The sequence below is a fragment of the Corapipo altera genome, unplaced genomic scaffold, assembly GCF_003945725.1.
Source record: "Corapipo altera isolate COAL_440 unplaced genomic scaffold, ASM394572v1 1, whole genome shotgun sequence".
Lineage (NCBI taxonomy): Eukaryota > Metazoa > Chordata > Aves > Passeriformes > Pipridae > Corapipo > Corapipo altera.
In genome coordinates, this window is record NW_020884873.1 from 5425853 (window position 1) to 5447588 (window position 21736).

General features: G+C 40.6%; 1 protein-coding gene across 13 annotated transcripts in view; it reads right to left on the reverse strand.

Moving 5' to 3' along the window:
• CACNA1C (calcium voltage-gated channel subunit alpha1 C) overlaps positions 1–21736 on the reverse strand; it is a 433754-nt gene that overhangs the window by 131028 nt on the left and 280990 nt on the right. For all 13 annotated transcript variants that reach the window (XM_027658568.1, XM_027658551.1, XM_027658560.1 and 10 more), the window contains exons 8-9: positions 21533–21636; positions 14580–14752 (exon numbers count right to left, since the gene is read on the reverse strand). In XM_027658568.1, the coding sequence (XP_027514369.1) occupies positions 14580–14752; positions 21533–21636 (277 nt within the window). The remainder of the gene's footprint in view (positions 1–14579; positions 14753–21532; positions 21637–21736) is intronic.

The window sequence follows — 21736 nt, forward strand, 5'->3', positions numbered from 1 at the left end:
GCTTGTGCTGCTGAGCAAACATCTTAGTCTGGAGTCCATTCACCGCAGAGTATCCCCTGCAAGTGCAATGGAAGTAACTCTCATAATCCCTGTGGCTGAAGAAGGACAGATGGGCTGGGTCGCAGAGTGACAGAGTCGCTACCAGAACAGGTCTTGAAAGATGTCTCTCTCCTGAATCTGGATCCTCCTACGACATCCTAAACTGGTTATCATGTGTGATAAATGACTTGCATTGTTTGCCTTGCTAGGAGCAACAACTGAGATGCCAAAGTGCAAGGCATTTACTTGCTGGTACATGGTTTATAGTGTAACTTCCTGACATCAGCATAATATTTTTTAGCAAACCCTTGGTTCCCCATGGAATTCTGAAGCAATTCAAGAATGGACAAACTTAATGAAAGAAAGGCAACACAACTGAGGATCTCTGACTCTTCCAACAGTATTTTGTGATGGCAAACAAATCACAACAGCATGATCTTAATGGTTCTACAAGTTTTCATTCTCATTCTTTATATTTTTTATCAGAGGAACTCAGGACAAGCAGCAGTGCTATCAAATGTGCCTGAAACTACCCCACAAAATTATATATGGGCATAAAAAGCAGGATTGTCTCACTTGAAAACCAGAAGGATTCCATTATTGCAGGTTGGTCTGGCAGGAGGCTTAGAAATGGGGGTATGAGAGCTGCAAACACTGTAGATAATGTGTTGGGAAGTGATACAAACATTGATCATGAACAAAATAACTAACCACAAAGAAGTGCCCTCAAGACAGCAAAATCAACAACTAAAAGATGGGTTGGGTTTTTTTTTTCTAATAATCATGAAGTTATTAATATTTCTCACTGGCTTTCTTATTAATGAAAATAGCCAGGACATAGGTTTTAAACACAAATGTGGTTTTAAAGCAGCCCATGTGCTTTTTGTGATTCCTGTGCATGGAAGAACTTCTGCATCTGCCCACCCATACAAATAATACAGCTGGGTGATGAGGTAGTAGCTTTGAAGAAAATCTCTACTTCAGCAACAGCATCTTTGTTCTTTCAGTTCACAGCCCTGTGAATCCATCTTCCCTGCAGAGTCCAGGAGAAGAAAAAAAAAATTACAGAACTTGATCTGCTTAGGTCATCAGAAACTCTCCAGGGAGTCTAGGTGTCTGCTTTACACCTAGACTGCTAAGCTTCAAAGTGACTGAGATGCTGCCCTGGCTGTTTTATGACGTTCCTGCCTGCCCAAAGCCATTTCAAGGTAGGTGATGCCTGAAAACTCTGTGAGTGGCCTACAATTGGAGAGCTAGAGAACATAAGAGGATAGGTCAGGACACCAGGGACTGTTTGGATGGTGCAGTGTGTGGGGAGTAATGCCCTGGTAGCTCACAATGGACATTTTCCCCAGAGGGAGCTTGTACAACCCTGCAACCAGAGAACTTTGGCAGGAATTGTGCCAATGAGAAGGAATGTCTCTCTGAGGACTATATCTGGTATGGAAGAAGGAAACTATACTCCCCAAGGCTGGCCACTGTTGGCATCACTCAAAAAAAAAAAAAAAAAAAGGAAAAGTGAATGTGAGGGAGAAAATGGGCTGTATTATTTCAAAGGATAGGCAGGGTACAGGCTGGGTCACAGGTGAAGGGACTGTAGGAAAGAACAAATGATTGAGAATTTTCATCAGAAATACCACTCTGTAAGCTAGAAGAGTAGTGTATGCTTCCTGCATCTGGGAAGACTTAATTTAGAAGTAGCTCTTAAAATATTTAAGCATTAATATTACGAAAAGACAGCAGCGAGGCCCTGTCCATATGAACCGTTCCATTGCACAGGCAGTGCCTGACCCAGATCAATTCTCAGCAAGTGCAGACATTTTCTAATAGCAGTATTCATGTGAGGTGTGTGAGAAGGCTTCTGGATGATGCCTTCCTTGATGGCAAACAATCAAGCAATTCAGTTCACTGATGAACGGGTACAGTACCACACACATAAGATCTAGGTCACTCCAGAGCCAGGGCTCTGTGAAAACACTGGACCCCCACAGGTGTATTCATAGATCACACTGAACAGATTCTATTCAGCTTCATGATCTGAAATGGAACTCACCTCTCCTGTTCCAAAATGTGCATAAAACTCTGCTTTGAAACACTAGTCTGCTACATTTCTTCTGTGCCTAGTAAATAAAATGCTTGGGATTTTGTGTGCCGCTCCTGCATGTGATGTTCTTTCAGACACTTCTGCTAATATAATGACTAGTCTGATACTAGACACTATTATCACAATATCATATGAGTCAGAAGCATGAGACATGCTAGCTGGGCAGGCTGTGCACTACTGTGCAGCCAGGAGAAAAGCAAAGAATTGAAGTTAAAGAGTCTTGCCCTTAAAGTCAGTTTGTCAAACCTGTAATTAAAGATTTTATACCTCTTGAAGAGGGCATTGAGAATAGGTGAATTACCTCAAGCCAAAAAAACAGGCATTTTATAGTGGCCTTGAAATAATAGATTCCTAGTTTGCAAATACTTCTAGCATGCAGGAGAGTGAGGGACCGATAACAACAGCTTGAGCTAAGCTTAGTGTGGGCAGGTGTTATGCAAGCTTCCCTCACACAGCTGTGTTAAAACAAGTCATTCGTGACCTGGCATAGCCCTGTTATTCTGCTCATGGTTCTTCAAACAGCTAGATAATACACTTACATTTTGATCTGCACATCTGTGAGGATCCACACAGCTCTGCCACTGCATCCTTGTTCTGATGCTTAACCCTTCTTCTACTTCAGCCTATGGATTTTAATGTAGTTGGTAAAATCCTCACCCTGATCTAAAGGCACCCCTGTGTTACCTACCCTTGGGTCCACTACAAGACCTTCACAGTTTGCACTTAGAGGGACATGTCTGACTGCAGCCCTTCCTCAGGTGAGAAAGGAGATGCATCATGCTGTGGTTTGTGAACTTTGTAAGAGGAAACGTGACAAGTCCTGTGAACACCAGTGGGCCCTAAAGCTGAATTTGAATTTAGTCCTCAAGATCTGAAAGGCCAATTCGCTAATCTGTTGACTTATTCTACAATCCTGCTAACTGAAGAGCTGCTGTAATCAGCAGGCAGACTCAGTGCCACAGCTATTTTCAGTTTAGTTCCCCAGTTGGAAACATTTTCCTTCCCCCGCCACCTCTCCAGGCTGTTGTTTATGAGATAACTGGGATGGAGAGACCTGCTTTTCTTCCCAGAAGCAAATACAACCAGAGATTTTTATCATATTAGCAGACTGTCAGAGTGGATGGGAAGTTTCTCATCCAATAAGCAGAAGTGAGCAGGAGCAGAGTGAGGGTGTGACTGCCTGCACCAGGGTCCCTGCTGCAAACTTCCCAGGCTTCCCAAAGTGCTGGATGCCATTCACAACTGTCCTTTCTCTTCAGCTGCATCAGCACTACCAACCAGTTTGGTTGCATATATACTAGCTCAGCTGTGTAATGTTGCCCAGGCTCCCCGTCTCCAAGCTTTGCCACAGGAACATCACAGAGCCTCAGGCCTCCTGTCGGCTACAGCTCACTGAGCTGCTCCACTGCACCGCCTTCACAACAGCAGGGTCTGTATTCTAACCCCACCTGCTTTTAAATTCTGTTACCTTTGCCTTCTTGTGTGCTTGCTTGTGAATTGATTTAAGATACTCAAGCTACCTTGCAGCCAGGGGAGGGCAAGGTGGATGATATGAGAGTTTCCCAGGCACAGCTCTGCCTAATGCACCTTCTGACTCCCCTAGTCTGTTCTGACCTCTTAGAGACTTCCTGCTTTGAGCCCTTCCCAAACTGAACTCAGTCTAGACCAAGGAATACAAGGTCTGGGCCTTAATATTTGCCTTCCTGCATGTCAATCTTCAAGTTATAATATAAAATACATAAGGAAAGACAAAGAGAGAGAGAGAGAGAGAGAGAGAGAGAGAGAGAGAGAGAGAGGTCATGATGAATACACACTTAGACCAAGGGGGAAAAAATGCTTGTATCAGAACAATTTCTGCATGGTCTGTTCCATCACATTCCTCTATCTACCAAGAACACTTTTAAGACATTCAGCTTACGAGATCTGTATTGAAGGTTCTACTTGTACAAAACTTTTCCTACATGTCTTTGGACTAACCACTCACTTGCCTCTTCTGAGGCACTGGATGGCATTTTTGACATCCCACCTGGGATATTCCCTTCCAACTACCACACTGCAAGAATACAAGCCTCAGCTGCTATACTTCATCTGTCGGTTCACAACAAAGGTCTTGGATACCATGAAATGTCTAAATTGGCATTAGATGAATATGTTTAGGTAGCTGAACTCCATATTTACTAGCTTTGGTTTTCTGTAAAAAGGAAGTACGTACACATACTTTTAGTTTCTGTATGTACAGTGCCAGACACACTGTGGCTTTGATCTTGGCTGGTATTGCTGTAATACAACTAGTTCTCATCCCCAACAGTTGTTTCTAACTCCTAACACATGCTTTATGTCCCTCAGCTACTGTTACTGAACACCACAGCCTCTCTCCTGACAGTTCTTTATACCACATGAAAAAATGCTCAGGATTTCAGCTGCTATCAGTCCTGCTCACCAATGCTTTCTTCTCAACGAAGAGACTCTTGAGGCTACATCTGCAATGAGAACTAATTCTCAAACATCGATCACAGATCATTCTCACCGACTTCAGCAGGAACTGTTCAATACTCCATAGTTTTTAAAACCACTTTACAACTGTCCTTATAAAGATTTAAGAGCACACTATAGCCATCTCCTTAAAAAATAAAATAAAATAAAATACGGTCTTGCTCTGTGAATACTTAGCTTAGGGGGTTGTGGCATTTCTTCCAAAAATTTTCTGTGGAGATCCTGGTACTGAATGCTTTCTATGCCTCTCTAACCACGGGAAATAAATTCATCAGAAGGTATGGCAAAGGCAGTTTTCTCACAGACTAGTGTCCTTTCTTGAAAAGTGTAATCATAATGTCAGTGGATTAATCTTGACAGCTTCAAGAAGTACTTGCCAAAAGGGAAGATAGAGATTAATTTATTTGCACAAAGTTAGTCTTCCCCAGCTATATAAACAATGGATTCCCTCTAAAGCCTTACCTTCAAAGATATTTCTGTGTAACATACTAGTATTTCAAGAGGATTCCTACATCAACCTAAGTCTCGCTTCCAACAGGCAAAACAGAGGTGTTATCTCATCAGACAGTCTTTGCTAGGGAAACAGCTTTTATAGTGGATAAACTTAATGCCCTATCAACATTAATGTCAGCCTCTATATGCTGTGGCTGGTCACACATCACTGCTCCAGCAGTTCTCAGTCTAATGTTGTTTGTGCTCCAGGTTACAAGAGCTGAGGAAGGGTGAAGCTGGAAAACCCTGTACGTTGAACGACACAAGGCACATCCTCAGCTGCAAGAGGGCAAGAGCACATGAAGATCACCACAAAAGGTTTTCAGCCAGAGAGGATCTTACAGACAGAGTTTTTTTTCCCAGTTGTGAACTACAACAGCCTGGAAGCTTATCTAAAGTCTGTAACTTTTGACGTCTGCAAGGGAACAAGAAGCAAAACTGAGCCTGTGGGCAGAAATCAGCACAATTTTGGAGTATGGGCTCAAAACACTGGCATCCCTTCTTCTGTGCAAAAGTGGCACAGAGATTTATTTGGTGCTCATCACAGTGACCTCCTTAGGGTCAGTTAATTATCTCAGAGCTGTCACTATTCACCAGCACTCACTCAAGAAGCTGGCTGCTGGAGTCAGCCACATGCCTGAATTTAGCTCACCTTCCCCAAACACAAGAATTACTCTCCTCTAATTCTTAGAAATGCTTTTCCTCCTTCACCAAAGGATATCAGGCCTTCTGATGCTATGTTGGAACAAATTACTGCTGAATTATAGCTTGTAACACTGGCCACAGCTTTTGTCCTGAGGCTTCCTGAATTACCAGCATCATCATCTTTTTCTCTCTGTTCAAACAAAGGAAACATTTTTTTCTCCATACAGTCCTTGGACAGAAAATGCAGGCTTGAACTAAACTGCTTCTATATCTTGTTTGGTTAGATGGGATTTACCTACCCCCAGCAATAATTTATCAGCAGAGAAGGAAGGGGAAGAAAGTTTTCAAAAGGTTGCTTGCTTTTTGTTTCATGATCAAAGATTCCTTTCAGCCAGAAGGAGAGAAAGAAAAGCTGGGAAGTTGTGAAATCTACAGAACAATGAACCTAAAAGCTGCTATTTGATAAAAGCTGGGTTATTAAATTATATTACTAATAAAAACCAGACCTATTGATTGACTTACATGGAGTGAACTATCCATGCATTCAAGGGAACAAGAAAACTGTATTTACTAAAATGATTAACATGATTATGGTGAATTCCCAGAGAAGGAAAATAGTTCAAAACCACCCTTGATCAAACCTGTAAATGCCTTATCTGATACACTCCAAGGTCAAAATTCTGGTCCAGAGGGCAAAGAATGGTGTGAGAGACTGTGTCACTGGCACTGACAGGGTGAGTCACCCGGACAACACTGTTTAGCCTTCCTGTGCCTTTTTTTTTTTTAAAATTAGATAAGAGTCCAGAACAAGATTTCATGCCTCTCCAAATATTAACCTGCATACATACGTCAAGAATCAATGCTGTAGCTGAAGCATTTTAAAGCATAATTTAAACCCCAAAGTTTTAAATTTCACTTTGTTGAGAAGGCTAATTTTTTCCCCTAAGTATTTCCTCTTGGAAATGGGGAGAAAGACAAAACATTCAAGGATAAAGCCATACTGCTTCCTTGATTTTTCACTCACGACAAAAAAAAGAAAGCATCAAGTGAAGAGAGTCAGGAGGGGAGTCTACTCTCAGTTCTTGCTTTATTCCAGTAGGAAAAAGTCAAATGTTGGCATGATGGTTTTGTTGACATTGATGGAACGTGGGGCAAAGGTAGAAGCAGAATCACACTAAATAATCTTTCTTCTGTTACTTCAGCTGCACAGAAAGTTACACAATGAAAATGATGCTTGGAGATGGCAGCTTCACTTTCTCTCACCTACATTGCTGAGTATCATTGCCCTCTGTACTCTGCTACCAAAGCTACCTGCGGGGTCACTATAAAGCCTCACAAATGCTTTCTTATTCTTTTCTGATATATGTTGCTTCTTCTTTTTAGGTTATAAAAGTTTATCTGGGTCTGATCCCACATTTCCTTCAGTACAGTTATGGGAGCAACATGCTCGTCATGACAATGGGTCAAATTCACACCAGATACGACTGCACTTTAGCCAGTGGAATTATGCACTGGGCAAATAGTACTGGACTACTCAGTCCTGCAAGCAATTTCAGATCCCAAAGATCTCACGCTCTGCCTTTGGTGGCTGACAGTTACACAATATTGAAGTCATGTGTGAGCACTGAGAAGCCTCTGGCGCATCAAGACCTCACACTGGGCAACATTTTCAAGCGCTGACATTTGCATGTTTTGTTACTGACCTCGGACAAAACAGATTGGGGCCCAAGTCCTTACCCAGGCAAAATCCCCAGGAATTCCAGTATGATTTTTGCCTAAGGATTGCAGGAGTGATTCAGCCTAATGTGAGAACTAATGTCCCAGAAGCTTTTTCTGGGCAGTATGCTAATTATAGACTCGAGCTCGACATCTGTAGCGCAAACTCATGCTGCATTTTGCAACCTGAGCTTCTCTGTGAAGAGCCACACAACAAAACCAAAGCTGACTTATCATTTACAAAGGCCCTTTATTAAGTGTCCTCAAACTGTAGTATTTATATTAAGAGCAGCATATAAGCTACTTCAAAAGATAGAAGATACAAGGTAGACAAATGCCACTGGGACTGTTTTCTACAGAGCGTGGACTGGGAAAAGAACATACTTGGGAGTTGCTTCCACTCCTGTCCAAGCAAACCATGTTTTGGAACCTCTGCAGCTGAGCACATGGAGTTTTTTTTTTCCTAGAAGAAGTTGGTGGTGCAGTGAACACCAAAAAGGACTTCTTTTGTCCCTCTGTCTCCAGGTGAAAGAGAATAAATCTATCCCAGCTGCTAAACTCCTTGTGAAATACCTACCAAGTGCCCTTGTGAAATGCCTTCAAATTGTTGGCACTGTAGCTAGTCTCTTCTTGGTTACCAGATGATTATTTTCCACATCAGTGGACAATGATAAAAGTAGAAGAGATTGTGTTTTCTTCCTCTTTAAATGAGGTGTTGACAGATAATAAATCATTTTACAATGCTGGCACTGATTTCCCTGTGTTTACACATGGAAAGCAACAAAATGCAAATAGGTTGTATGATGCCATTCAAACTACCAACTGGTAGTGGAGGAACTAAACTGATAAAGGTTTCATTTTTCAGCCTGTGCCTCTTAGAGCTTTTGCTCAGATGACCTTAAATCCCATGTAAGCACCCTGTGGGGTTTTTTTTAATTGCTTTTTGACAATAGGCAGAAATCCTCTAAAATATGAAGCTGTACCTGCATGTCAAGGGGTGGCTGCCCATGTCCTTCCATGTGTACGTGAAATACATTGGGACAGATTTTGTGGATGAACCTACAGTAATACAGGGTGAACTAACTTGCTGTCAATAGACAAGTTCAAGTATGTTCTGTTAAACAGAAATTAGCTCAGAACACCATCTTTTTGCTTATACAATAAGAAGACATGAGTTTTAAGGTAGTGATGGTCAAAAATGGATTTAAAATAGACATCTTGTAAATATACACTCCCTGATTTCCCCCCCCCCCCCCCCCGTATCTTCCATGTTAATTCCCTAGCTGTGAACTTCCCCATTAAATTTCATCACAGAAAATACACCAAGAGTTTTTTAGGCCACCCTGAAATTTTAGCCTGTAACCAAGTCTTGGAAAATCCTGTTATGTACTTCCTACCTTAGACATTATCCCACAGCACCATGATATTTTTTTTTCTTTCAGGCTGAAAGTAATAAGCTACTTCCTTCTCAGTACACTAAGCACATGATTCGGAGGCCACTGAGCAAGCTGACATATGAAACTACTAAACATGCAAATCGAACAAGCTGGTGTTCTTTTATATTTGGTACCATGATTAGAGCTGTACACAAAGTGCTCTCTATCCAACAGCTTCAAATCTCCAACTTTCCCAAAGGGTTGTACAGGATTTAGTGACAGATTTCATTAAAGTCAATGGTATGTATTTGGTACATAACCTCCCTGAAGTGAATGGAGTGTCCTTGTGCTATGTAAGTTGACTTTGCAAAAGGAAGTCAAGTCAACAGAAATTGGACAGATAAATCCTAAAATGCCTGGACTTTTAGAGAAAGGTGGTCATGCTTTTATCCCTGTTATGTAATAGAGTCAAACTACTGTTGGATCCCTTGGGAATAAAACCCTGTTTGGGTTAAAATTGCTGAGGTTTCTATTTCTAGAGTTCTAAAATTCTTCCCTTTTCCTGTTTGAACCACCAGCTCTCCTGTTCTCATTTATGGCCTGATGTGCAGTTTCCATGAAAGACATAGATTTTCTAAAAGTTCAAATGTTCCAAGAGGTACCAATTTCTTCTAAAATATTGCTTTTGCTGCTGAAAACGTCTTCCCTGTCTCAAAATCATTTTCTTCTGGGGAATACTCTCACAAACCTGTGATTAAATGCACTCTACTGCCTAGTTATGATGATGTTCACAAGTAACACTGGCTGTAGGAGCAAGACAAAATCTGTGGTCCACCAAAAAGTTCAGTTGCTGTCAATTCCTTAGAGGCAGTGAACTCAGATATTAGCAGACATTTCCAAAGGTCACTAAGGTACTACGAAAAATGCTCAGAAGGTGAAGATTGAAGACTATTTTTTTTTTAAACAGCTTATTTTTTTAATGCATTTTAGAATTTGCCTGTTTTTCTGTACTTTTTTTCTTCAATTGTGCACTATTCTGATTTTACCTGAGGCATAAAACTACATACGTGTGCAGTCAACTCCTTTCCCATACCTTTCATTTTTTAACATATTATCTGAAGTATTGTTAAATGATTTGATAGGCAATACATTGATTTGTACTGGGGTTTTTTCTGCTGTGTTACATGAAAATCTGATTATCTATAGCCATCAGTTCCACTACAATAGGGCCTTGGAGTATGATTAGACTTTAAATTTTAGTAGGGTAAGCTACTTGCAAATGAGCTCTTGAATTTACACTACTACCTTGGATATGACTAAGTAGAAGAACGAATTGCCTTGAATCACAGAATGCCTTTGTTGTCAGATCCCAAGCCAAGCAGTGGGCTCTGTTACTTTTAGGGGACATTAGACTTTCAGGGACATTAATTAGGTCATACTTACATAGATAGTAGCACCAAATAAAACTGAAAATAGAAAAATAACAGAGGGTGGACAAAATCTGAGCAGTCAGAAACATCAAATTACTTCTCCCTGCCTATTCACAGCTTTTTTGTGACCCCACTGAAGTCAATGGGAGCTTTGCCAACGAATTTCAATAGGAGGAGAATCTGGGTTGGCTTGAGGTTTCCTGATTCTGCCCACAGCAACACAGATGCATTCCAGACCACTCTCAGGAAGGGGGAAAAAAACCAGGGCAAATTCACAGTAACTGTGGCAATAGGAGGGACGGTTCTCTTTGGTATCATGTAATTTTGAAATTCAGTAGCTGCTTTGTGCCATGACATGTGTTTCTCCCCTCTGTCAAATTAATGTTTTCTTCCCATGCAGAAGGCCCATCAGGGAAAGAGCACAGATGAAAATCATCAACACAAACAGCCCCCAGAAGCCTTTTCACATTTCCCACCTCACATCTGTCATAATGGCAAAATCAAGTTTGCAAACAACATGAAAAAAACTGCCTTAAACATGGTAATTCCCCAAAACACAAAGAATTAATGCAGCCTCTTCTGTGAATGTCTCTCAATCCGTTTGAGCGATGACTGGTAAAAAACTACCTTAGGAGAATGCCAAGACCTCTGCTATGGAGAGCAACAGCTAAAGGATGCACAGATTGTCTGACTCTGGCTGCAATTATCTTTCTTTCTTACCCTTTTTTTCACTAAGGTCCTCACTGTTGTAGTCCTTGGACTTGATCATTTCATTAGGACTGTAAACACAGAATGAGACTTAGGGCAAGGTTTGACAGCTTCAGGAAAGCAGCAGAATATAAAAAAGGTAATCAATGATGCCGTAAGGACTGTCATAGGCAGTCAAACGTAAAAGGGATGCAAGTGAATTTCTCTTCCACCTTGTGTTCTCTGTTTTACAGGAGGCAGTTTCCATGCTGACAAGCAGGCAGCACTCTCTACAAAGTAAGAAGACAGCAAAACCTGCCTCTGCAGCTGCCAAGGACAGAGAAGAGACTGGAAACATATGTTCTCTGTGTTTGGGATGCTTCAGTTTAGGTAGACTACCTGGGTCAGGGCCCAGATGGTGTAAACTGCTGAATCTCAGAGCTTAGGTTAGCTGAGACTCTGGTTTAGTAAGTATATTTTAATTAAACTTCTGAACTATTCTGATATTCTTTATTAACTCCCCACAAGCCTCCAAACAACCTCTGGGGGAAAACCAAAGAAGAAAAAACTGATGTGACTTCTTCAAAGTAACCATGTGAGTCACTGCCAGAGTTCAGGCAGGAGCACGTCTCCTGAGCATCAGTACAACACAACTGATGCAAAGGCCACCTCAGTTTACTGAGCTAAGACAGCAGCTTAAGGAGGCCTGAACTGCCCTGTGCATTTCAGCGAATTGTTATCTGAAAGTCTCAGGGCTGATACCTTAAAAGTCAACATTAATTAACCACTGAACAGAAATGTGTTGGAAAGGGGCAGAAACATTCATCTGTGGAGTTCAGGATGTTGTACTAGAGACAGAAAGAGCTTCGAAGAGCACTTGAACGAAAAGCACACTGAAGGTGCATATGAGGCAACTGAGACAAACACAAAAAGACAAGGAAGCTATTGGAATCTTGGTGATGCAATCTTGGACTGCTAGTAGGTGGGATTCAAATGTCTTGGGAGCACTCAAGCCAAAGGGATTCCTGAGGGAATTTACAACTGTGCCATCTGTCCCTTACAGTTGGAGCTCATTTTGTAGATGGCTTTTGGAAGAGAATTAATACCATGTTTCTCCCTCAGATTAACCCTACCAGTGACTGACTGCTGGCATGAATGCCAAAACATTCAACACAGTACCTAACACACCAGGCAAACCCATCCCAAACAAAACACCCTGTCACTTACTCACAGCACCTTTTCTGTGGTATTATCTTAAGCTGAAGCCATGAAGGAAAGGGTCTCTGTTTCTCAGTTCTTCTGACTCAGTGTTCTTTCAACCCAGTTTCTAGCAGATCTATCAAGCCCCAAGAGCAGTACAGCTGCAATGTGACTCATCTTCAGGACAGCAGACAGACCTTGTCAGAGCTGGTTAGTAAACTGGTCTGCAGAACCTGAGTGGGTTGAGATGGTTCACAGGCATCCTTTACTTACATAGCCAGAAAAGCCTGTGGTGGGGAGACCAAGATACAGCACTGGATAGTACACCAAGGTTAGAAGGAGGATTAATTTGGTATTCATAGATACAGGCCACAGGCACTAAGAATGGTGCCTGCTCTAAACGGGGCACATATATCAGAGGAATAGGCAAATAAACTTCACAGTGACCTGCTTGCTTGGTCTGTGCCATTCTCTTGTGCTGAAATTTTTGTTAGCATGACCACTGTCCCCAGAACATGGCCAAAATCAGTCCACAGCCTTCCTTTGTATCCTGTACAAAGGTGTAATTCTACTGTTTAATGCTAGGCACTGCAGACTGCAGATGTTTGTTTCCAAGCCTGGTGTGCATGTAATAAAAATGGATAACGTACCCTAAAGCCACAATGTCACAGAGAATGTGCTTTGTACAAGGGTCTTGTCAACAACCACTGCCCTTAGACCTGATACTTGGAATCAATGGCATTGTAGACATTGCACTCATTAGTAGTTTGGAAAAGAAAGGGCTAACAAGTTAGTCTGCTAATAATAGTAGGTAATTCTATAATTAACAGCCAACTATGAAAAATTCTAGACAACTAGTAAGATGAAAGGGGACTAATTTTTATCAATCATGTCTTAAAAGCCTCACCTTATTAAACTAAACAGGGAGAACTGAGAGTAAGCTGGAGATGCACTATCTTTCAGTTCTTAATATCACCAACCAAAAAAGGAGCTTGTTAGCTCTGATATGGATTGACTGCACTCAACAGCACATGCAATGAATCTACATCTTACATATTCATGTATCATAAGCCACAGAGCAGCAAATTTTGGCTATGAATAATAAATTCATTTCCAAATGATTACTGAGGTTAAATTGTGAAAGTAAGCTATATGACCTATGAAGACAGCAGCATAAAAATCAAAATAACCTGATTTGAGGAAAGTCTGAGCAAGTTACCACAGTGACTCCTGCAAGTCCAGATACATAAGTATCATGGGTATAACCTGATATCAATGACCTCACTTTTTTTTTTTTTAAAAGAACTCAAGTGTTCTGGTAGTGATAGTGCTAATTTCCCAAAAGGTTATTAACATCTGATAAAAATCTTGCTAAAGCAAGAAAAGCACAATTTCCCATGTCCAATCTTCTTATTACTAGCATATATGTTTCTGATTGGATCATCCCATGGATTTTGGTTGTTTGGTAGGAAGGATGATCTCCAGGGAAGTGTTTCATGTCTTCTCTTCCAAAATCAAACTAAGAAAATGCACATTCCTGCAATGAAAGCTAAGACTAGAGCCAGTGTCCACTAACTGTGTAAAGGTTCCAAGTCTGACATGTCCTCAAGTGCACAACCAGCAATGATAACTGCTAATTGTTTCTGAAGTGTTATGGAGCCTGTACTGGTAAAAGAGAATGTGGAAGGAGAAGATTCAATAAAGGTAATTCAATGAAGAAAGCACTGCTTTCTCCAAGCCCTTCTGTCTTCAGGATTCCTAATAAGAAGAGATTGTTGGTGAATTTTCACTTCATACAAACATCTTGTCAACTCCAGAACAGAAGAATAACACCCTCACAGGAAATGTCTGAGACCTTAAATACAGCCTAGAAAAAGGAAACACAAATCCACTGATTTCAACGGAGTTACAGATGGCCCATTTAATGTACAACAGGGTTGATTAGGCCCTTCTCCCACACTGTAGCACTGTTTTGCCAAAGAAACCTTTGCTTTCTAAGAACCAGCCATTTGTAAACAGCCTGTAACACTGAACTGCAATTAAATAAATGAATAGGAAACACACGTATGTTTTAAAACTTTTCTCAGTAGAGGAAAAACAAGTATTGACCTATTTTTTCTGTTTAATATCAGGATCTTATGTCAATATCACAGGCAAAACACCAAGGATCTGCAGAATATCAATTATTGCACACATATTTCTACTTCCCACGGTTTCATCCAGGCATTAAACTGGAATCATGTATAAGCACAGTGCATGTCTCAGGAAGAACTTTTTCTTCCTTTTAAGCCATCTCAGCACTACAGCAGGTGGGCACAGGCTCTCTTGCTAAAAGCAGAGAGAGAGAGAGAGAGAGAGAAAGAGAGAATGAGAAAGAGAGAGAAGAAAGTTGCTTACTGTTTCGAGGCTTCTCCTCATCCATGCCTTCATCTTCATTTTCTGGATCAATATCTTCTGCTTGAGTTATCCAGTCTAAGTATCCCTTCAAATCCTCCTCTAGCTGTTGTTTTTCCCGTAACTTCTGGAAATCGCCTCGAGCCTTAGCCTTCTCTCTTTCTTTGGAAAACTCCCTAGCAAGAGGGAGGGAGGGACGGGACATGGGTGGAGGGAAGGAAGACATGGAAAAACAATGGGTTAGATTGATTTCCACTAGAAAGTCTCCTCAGCCTGTGTAGCACACCCAGCTTTCTCTACTCTTTCAAGACAGACACATGAATGGACCATCCCTTCTAGATACACACGTAAAACAGCTGGAGTGTCCACATTTCTACCAATACTCAGGAAAAGATTTATACCTGTTTTTAATCCTTTAATTCTCAACATTTGACTGACTATTCAAATAAAACACATATGTAACATTTCTGTGCAATTTTCTGTACAACGCCATTAACTTTCTAATATTCTTTACCACTTGATATTCTCTAGCAGTTATCCACAAATATCTATATGAATAATGGTTAACGATGAACTGTTTGACAATAATCTGACATCTGGAGAGTGAGATGGTGGCTCTAATTTTTAGCCAGGTTTCAATCTGTCTTTAAGATTATATATTGCAACTAAATTGGTTTAAGTGTAATTAATGGTACTCACAATTTTGTACATATTTAATTATGGTCAATTTTACCCACGGTACTGGAAAATATATTTAAAAACTCAGACCTCAAAGTTTTACTGCAGACTTTCAGTATTCAAGCCTGTTATCTGACATGAAATGTATTTTTCAAATACAAGTTGGGTGAACAAACATGATAAATTATGGGTAGGAAAAAACTAATAGATTCTGCCAGAAAGTGAAAAGGGTAGACATTTGATGACAGTTTTATGAAAGAACCCTATTGGGAATATAGACTGAAAACAGAAGGCTTAAGAACAAGAATTTCATGTTGCTTAGTTATGATTCTGAATGCTTTGCCTTCTTTTTGGCTGTGGTTCTGTCTTCCCCTCTTTCAGAGACACCTATACAGCAAGATTTTTTTTTCAAGAAATGCTGACCTACCTCTATTTAGAGACTCCCATGTGGTTCTAAACCAGGTTTTAGCACTTGTATTTCAAAAAGTAAGCTTAATGATTGTGAAAATTGCTGGACCAAGAGTACCTAAGCATTAAGTCTTATATCTGCTGAAGCAGATCACTACATAAGACACACACAGCAGATAACACAGTTCATTCTGTAATGGTAAAGTCATTCTCTCCAATTCATTCTCCATTACTGTTGCTAATGAATGTCAACGAGTGGATTTTAAAAAATCCTACTCCACCTAGGATTTGTCTTAAGTTTGCTTCTGCAAAAATAAATAGGAAACCTAACACTAATATTGGTGGCATAATATTAGGATTATGAAAATCCTACCCAAAATGTTAATGAATGCCATGTGACTGACTGCTCCTTAGGTAACTGAGATGGAGGTTGGTTTCTAACAGTGATGGTGAAGTCATTTCCTCCTGTCTGGTCCAAATCTCACTGAAAGGTTTCCATGGACTTCAACAGGTTTGGGATCAGGCTTTCAATAAAATGAGCTGTGCAAAAACCAGCACTGCAGCAGAATCAAAGTAGGATGATCCCTGAATTTCAAGCCAAAGCACGTGCCTTGGTCACATTGCTGAGGGTTTAGCCCCTCCTCTGGGACTGTGACAAGGAAAGTGGAAGTAAGTAAGAGAAACACTGGCGTCTCTGGCCTGAAGGTAGATCACAGTCAACCCTGGCTCCAAACTCAGCCTCAAGGCATGGAAAAAATGAAAAATGAAATTTTCTCATACTGGGAGTGATATTTTGCTATTTATGATGTAAAACAAATAAACAAGCCCCGAACAATAACAATAAAAACTGTACAAAGAATTTTCAAAAAAATCAATCAATAGTAGTTATATTTTCTGCTTCAATAACACCTTTTCACTGGGTCTGATACAACACCTTATCCAAAATAATGAATTAACTCTGAAAAAAAAATCACTGAATGAATCTATGTATTATTAAGCCCATTTGATAAATCAGATTTCAACTGTTAGCTCCTAAACTGTTATTTTAGAATCTAAAACAAATGGGGCCAATTTTTAAACGGACTGAGCCCTGAACTCCAGGTGAGAACTATTTATATTTGTATGGATATAAACTGAAAGGGGTTGTTTTAGAAACCAAAGTGGCAAAAATTACAAAACAGCCCAGCTTATAGAAGTGAAATTCCTACTGTGCACTGAAGTGGATCATTTATGTTCAGTGTTTCTAAGCTGCATGTCTATTTAGGCCTTTTCAGTCCACACTTACTGTCTCCCTCAACAGGGCTGTGGGGGAGAGCAAACTGAAGCAATGTGAGATTTTAACAGGATATCTTTACACTGACCATCAGCAGAGGAGTGAATTTTACCTAGAGTTCTATAGCACAGTGGGAAATACTGTGATTGCCTCGTCTAGACAACCTGCAATTGCATGTCTCCTTCCTTTGTACAGCATATGACACTGCACATCTCAGACAACTCTCCAAAGAAGACAACCTATTTAAATTGTCTTAATTTCTGTGCTCTACTAACATTAGACCGCTGGGAACAGGCGGCTCAGGAAATTGCTACTGCAATTCAAATCACCTCCCATGTGGAATGTCATCCTGTACTTGGGCAAATGTAGTTCACCATCGAGAATTACTACGAATGATCATTTACCATCCCACGTGGAATGAGCTGGTGACCTCAGTCCGGTGCCTATTGCAGGCAGGTGGGCACATTTCTTCTGCCACCATGGCAGCTCGCAATAAAGGGTCAGTGTTTGCAGTTTCAGCAGGGAGGCCAAGGACCAAATGAGCTTTCTGATGGAAGTGCCATCTTGAGCCTGGAGGTGGTCTACTCCAAAAAGACTGCACTGTCGTGTCAGGATAAGGTTAACAACAGCTTGCAGAACTATCAAGCAACCTGTCCATTTTCAGTGAGCCCAAGAACATCAGTATAAGAGTTGGTGAATCTGTTTTTATGAGAATTCAGTTTCCTTCACTTTCTTTTACTTCTCACAGAAAATTATAAGATTTGTCTGCCAATGGGAATACGAAATAGCAGAGTGTTCTGGAGAGATGTTTTCTGTCTTTGAGGCTACAGTGGGTCAAAATCATAAATATAAACACCCAGGTCTGCATCCTGTGCTGTATCAGAAGAAAACTTCTCTTTGCCACCCTGATGATGGAATATAGGTAATTCTTGTCTATATCTGATCTCAAGATGACTTCTCACATGTAGAGGAAATGGAAAGTGAGAAAACCAGCAGAATTCTAGCAGTTCAAAGCTCTTGCTTACTACTAAAAGTGGAGCACAAGGCTTCAAATTTCATCCACCCTAAGAAGTACACCAAGGAATGGGAAGAATTGGAAGAGGGGATAGAAGACTAGAAAAAAGATCCTGAAAGGTCACAAAAACTGCTCAGGGAGGAGTTACAACCATAGGCAGCCTCCCATCCACTCTGACCTCTTTCTCGGCAGTAAAAGCATCACAAGCAGCCAACTGGGTTTTGCAGGATCCTGTCAAAGCAGAGAAAATGGCTGTTTCTCCTGCCCTCCATCTGCCTTAGGCAACTGCTTGTTTGGCCTGTGTCCTGGGATTTGGTTCACTGTTAAGCAAAATATAAAGGAAATGTGAATCTATATGTTTCAGCGTGCATGTCTGAAGGTTGAACCCACGCTGCAATTTTTTTTCTTCGCTAATTAACTGAAACAGGTAACATAGATGTGAACATCTCTGATCTCAAGCAAATTCTAATCACTGCTCACAGCAATGATGTGGAATTGTTTTGCCTGGGCTTGTGGAGGTCTACTGTGTGATCTGCTGACTGGATATTTCCTTTGGAATACATGAATTTTATATTGTGCTCAGTCAAGGCAGGAAGAGATTACAACTCTATATATAAATACTCTGACATGCTATTCAGCTTAGCATGAGACTAGTAAATTCACCAGAAGGACCATGAATGGTTGACATACCTGAGTAAAAACAAATTACAGATGAGCTCTTTAGGCAGAGCAGAACTCAGCATTTGATTTTTCAGGTGCAATCAAGATGTCTTTGTGAGTACAATTAATTACACTATGTATTCAGAAATGATTAAAAAAACCCCTAAGCTAATCTGTCATGGACAAAGTCTACCTACACAACATTCTTGCTCAAGTTCCTGAAATAGATAAATGGGAAGAAATCAGAGATGCTCAGAATGCATATTGAAAGATAACCAGGAATGCTGCTTTGTATCTACGTAGAACAGACAGGTGGATCATCTACATAGATCAGACTAATAGCAATACTCTAAGTAAAAAAAAAAAAAGCTGAATCCGCAAAGTGAAGACACTTTGTAACTCAGCAGAATTTAGAACTGCTTTAGAAAGTTAATTGTTTAAGAACTGCTTATTTAGCCCAAAGAAAATTTGGAACATTTCTCCCATAATTTCTGTGTTTTTTCATGGTTGCAAATTCTTAAGTTGCTTTTTACTTTTCTCCAGTTGGGGAAATTTTTGCAGAAACAGTGCAGCTGTCATAACACTGTGAAGACAGCCAGAGAGAGTGACTCATAGCTTAAACAAGGTGAACTTCATCTTCGATTTCAGTTCCCTCTACAGACTGTTTCTATCTCTTAGCACTAACTGTGGTGTTCTAGCTGCAATATGTCAGGAGGCAAAAGATTTAGGCCCCAAAACACTTTCTTGAGTTGACAATAAAAGTGAGAGGGAATTAAATTTTTAATTATATACAGATAAAAATCCAAGTATAGGTAAATTGAATCAGCAGTGCTTCAATAGTATGCACTCCTCATGGCTGGGCTCACAGGCACTGTTTATCCAATCAGATACCACATAATCTTTAACAACTGTCCTATATGGTCCTTGAGTGCACCTCTGATAGAACAGATCACTTCCCCTCTGTCAGCTGGTCATCCTCCTCCACTACTGCTGATATCCTTACCTGCTGATCAGAGTATCCACCTGGAGAAACGAGGAGCACCTGATTTAAAACTGTACCCAGAGTATCACTCTCCAGATATCCAAACACAGACTATTGCCTGACACTTCATTACTGGGGATTTTTTTCCCCACTCCCATTACTGCTTGGAAACCCTTCTTTTTGCAGCAGCTGTCTTAGCAGCACATCTCCTCCAATGGAGTAATGAAGATTGTAATAATACCTCCTGAAGAACTTTTATTAATTGTCTCTTTTCCTGATGGCCAGTGGTGGATCTTTTTCTCTGGTCCCTCTACTGCTCTTCCTGTGTTGTTGGCCCAAGTAGTGAGGACATAATTTCTATGAGGCATCAAGTCCTCTCTCCTGCTCAGAGATAATTTTCCCTCTCTTATGACCACAAGACAGGGGACTTCAGGGCTGCCCACTCAGGTGACAGGTACAGGCCCTGAGCAAATTCATTTAGAGCTCATCAAAGAGGTAATAAGTTAGAAACAAAGAAAAAGAGGATACATTGAAGTCCTCATACCATATTTATCCATGTACATAGAATGGCTGTAATCACCCAGTCATGCCCAAATATGGAATTAGAAGCCTGATCCTAGGAGATCTTTTTTTTAGAATCTTGTGAGGAATGTTTGCTGGCTTGATTCCTCTAATTATGTGGCTCCCCAGGGCAGTAAAGTTTTTTCACAACTGGGGACAATATCCACTGTTTTTAATCAAAGCTACTAAAATGATGTTTTGCAGCCAGGGTTATACTGCAGAACTGAAATACAGATAAATGTCTGCATGTCTTAAGAATGCTTAAACACAAGAAGGACTTCTCTTGCTTCTCTGTTCATCCTTAGAAAAGGTCAGAGGGAAATGATCTTTTCTCTCTGCATAATGCCAGGCTTGTAATCTGCACAATAGAGAAGATGGGCTTACTGAAGAAGAAACGTGCCCAAGACTCTCTCCAGGGAAAACAGTCTCCTGCTAGGCTGTGTGTTAGATATATTCAGCAATGTGAAAATTTCTCCTGTGAGAAGACATAATTTGGCAGGAGTCTCATCCTACGGATGTGAAGGGATTTGTCTCATGCTCTCATTCTTCCTTCAATCCTACCGACTCTTCCAGAAATTTTACTATAATCCCTTTCTTCTATGGCAAATGGATTGCTTTGCCCACAGGAGAGTATGGTGCTGTCCTCATCCCACAGAGTACAGGTAGAGGAACATGTTACAGGCAAAGAATTGTCTTATATGCCTTGGATTTACTCAAAAGACTCACTCTGTATTAGGAATGCCATATTTTGCTATTGGCACAGCAATAGCATAGGCCTTCTCTTAAGGTTCTTGAGATCAACCCGCCACTGACTGTTGTTTTGGTAACCAGAGAGTAGGAATAGAAATACAAATTTCAAAAAATAAACAATAATAAAACATTTTCCTGGTACTGCTTACCCGCTAAGTACACCGAGAACCAAGTTAAGTACAAAAAATGACCCTATGATGATTAGTGTAACAAAATAGATCCAGGGCCAGTCCCTTCCTATGGCATCATTGACCTGGAAGAGTGGAATGATAATTAGTGAGACAAGCTCAGATTCTGAGCACTGCAAGGCTCCAGCCAAAGAGATCCCAAGTCACCAGCAGTAAGATTTTTCAATAGCCAGTTTTCTGAAAATTTATGACAGGTTGACATTAGTGATTTTGACTGCCCTGAGGCTGAATTTCTTTGTCAGAGAATAACACCGCTTTTGTTACCTGTATTGTTATTTACAATATTTGAACGTTTTGTCAAAGCATTTCAGAGCTGATGTGAAGCTTCCTTGAATTCACATTTTTAATCCCTCTGAAAGTATCCTGGTGACAGGGAAGAACCCTTATTATGGAGTCTTGCCCTGTAGCATTGGAAAAAGGACACCAAAACTGTCAGCTTACCCGCTCAACACACCAAGAACCAGATTTAGAACGAAAAAGGATCCAAAGATGACCAGACTGACAAAATACACCCATGGTAACTCATAGCCCATAGCGTCCTGCATCTGGAAAGACGAAGGAAAGTTAGAAGACAGAGAGGGAAAGCAGAAATGATTAGGCAAAGGAACAGATGGAAAGGTTTGTAAACAGAGCCTGTGGTTGGTT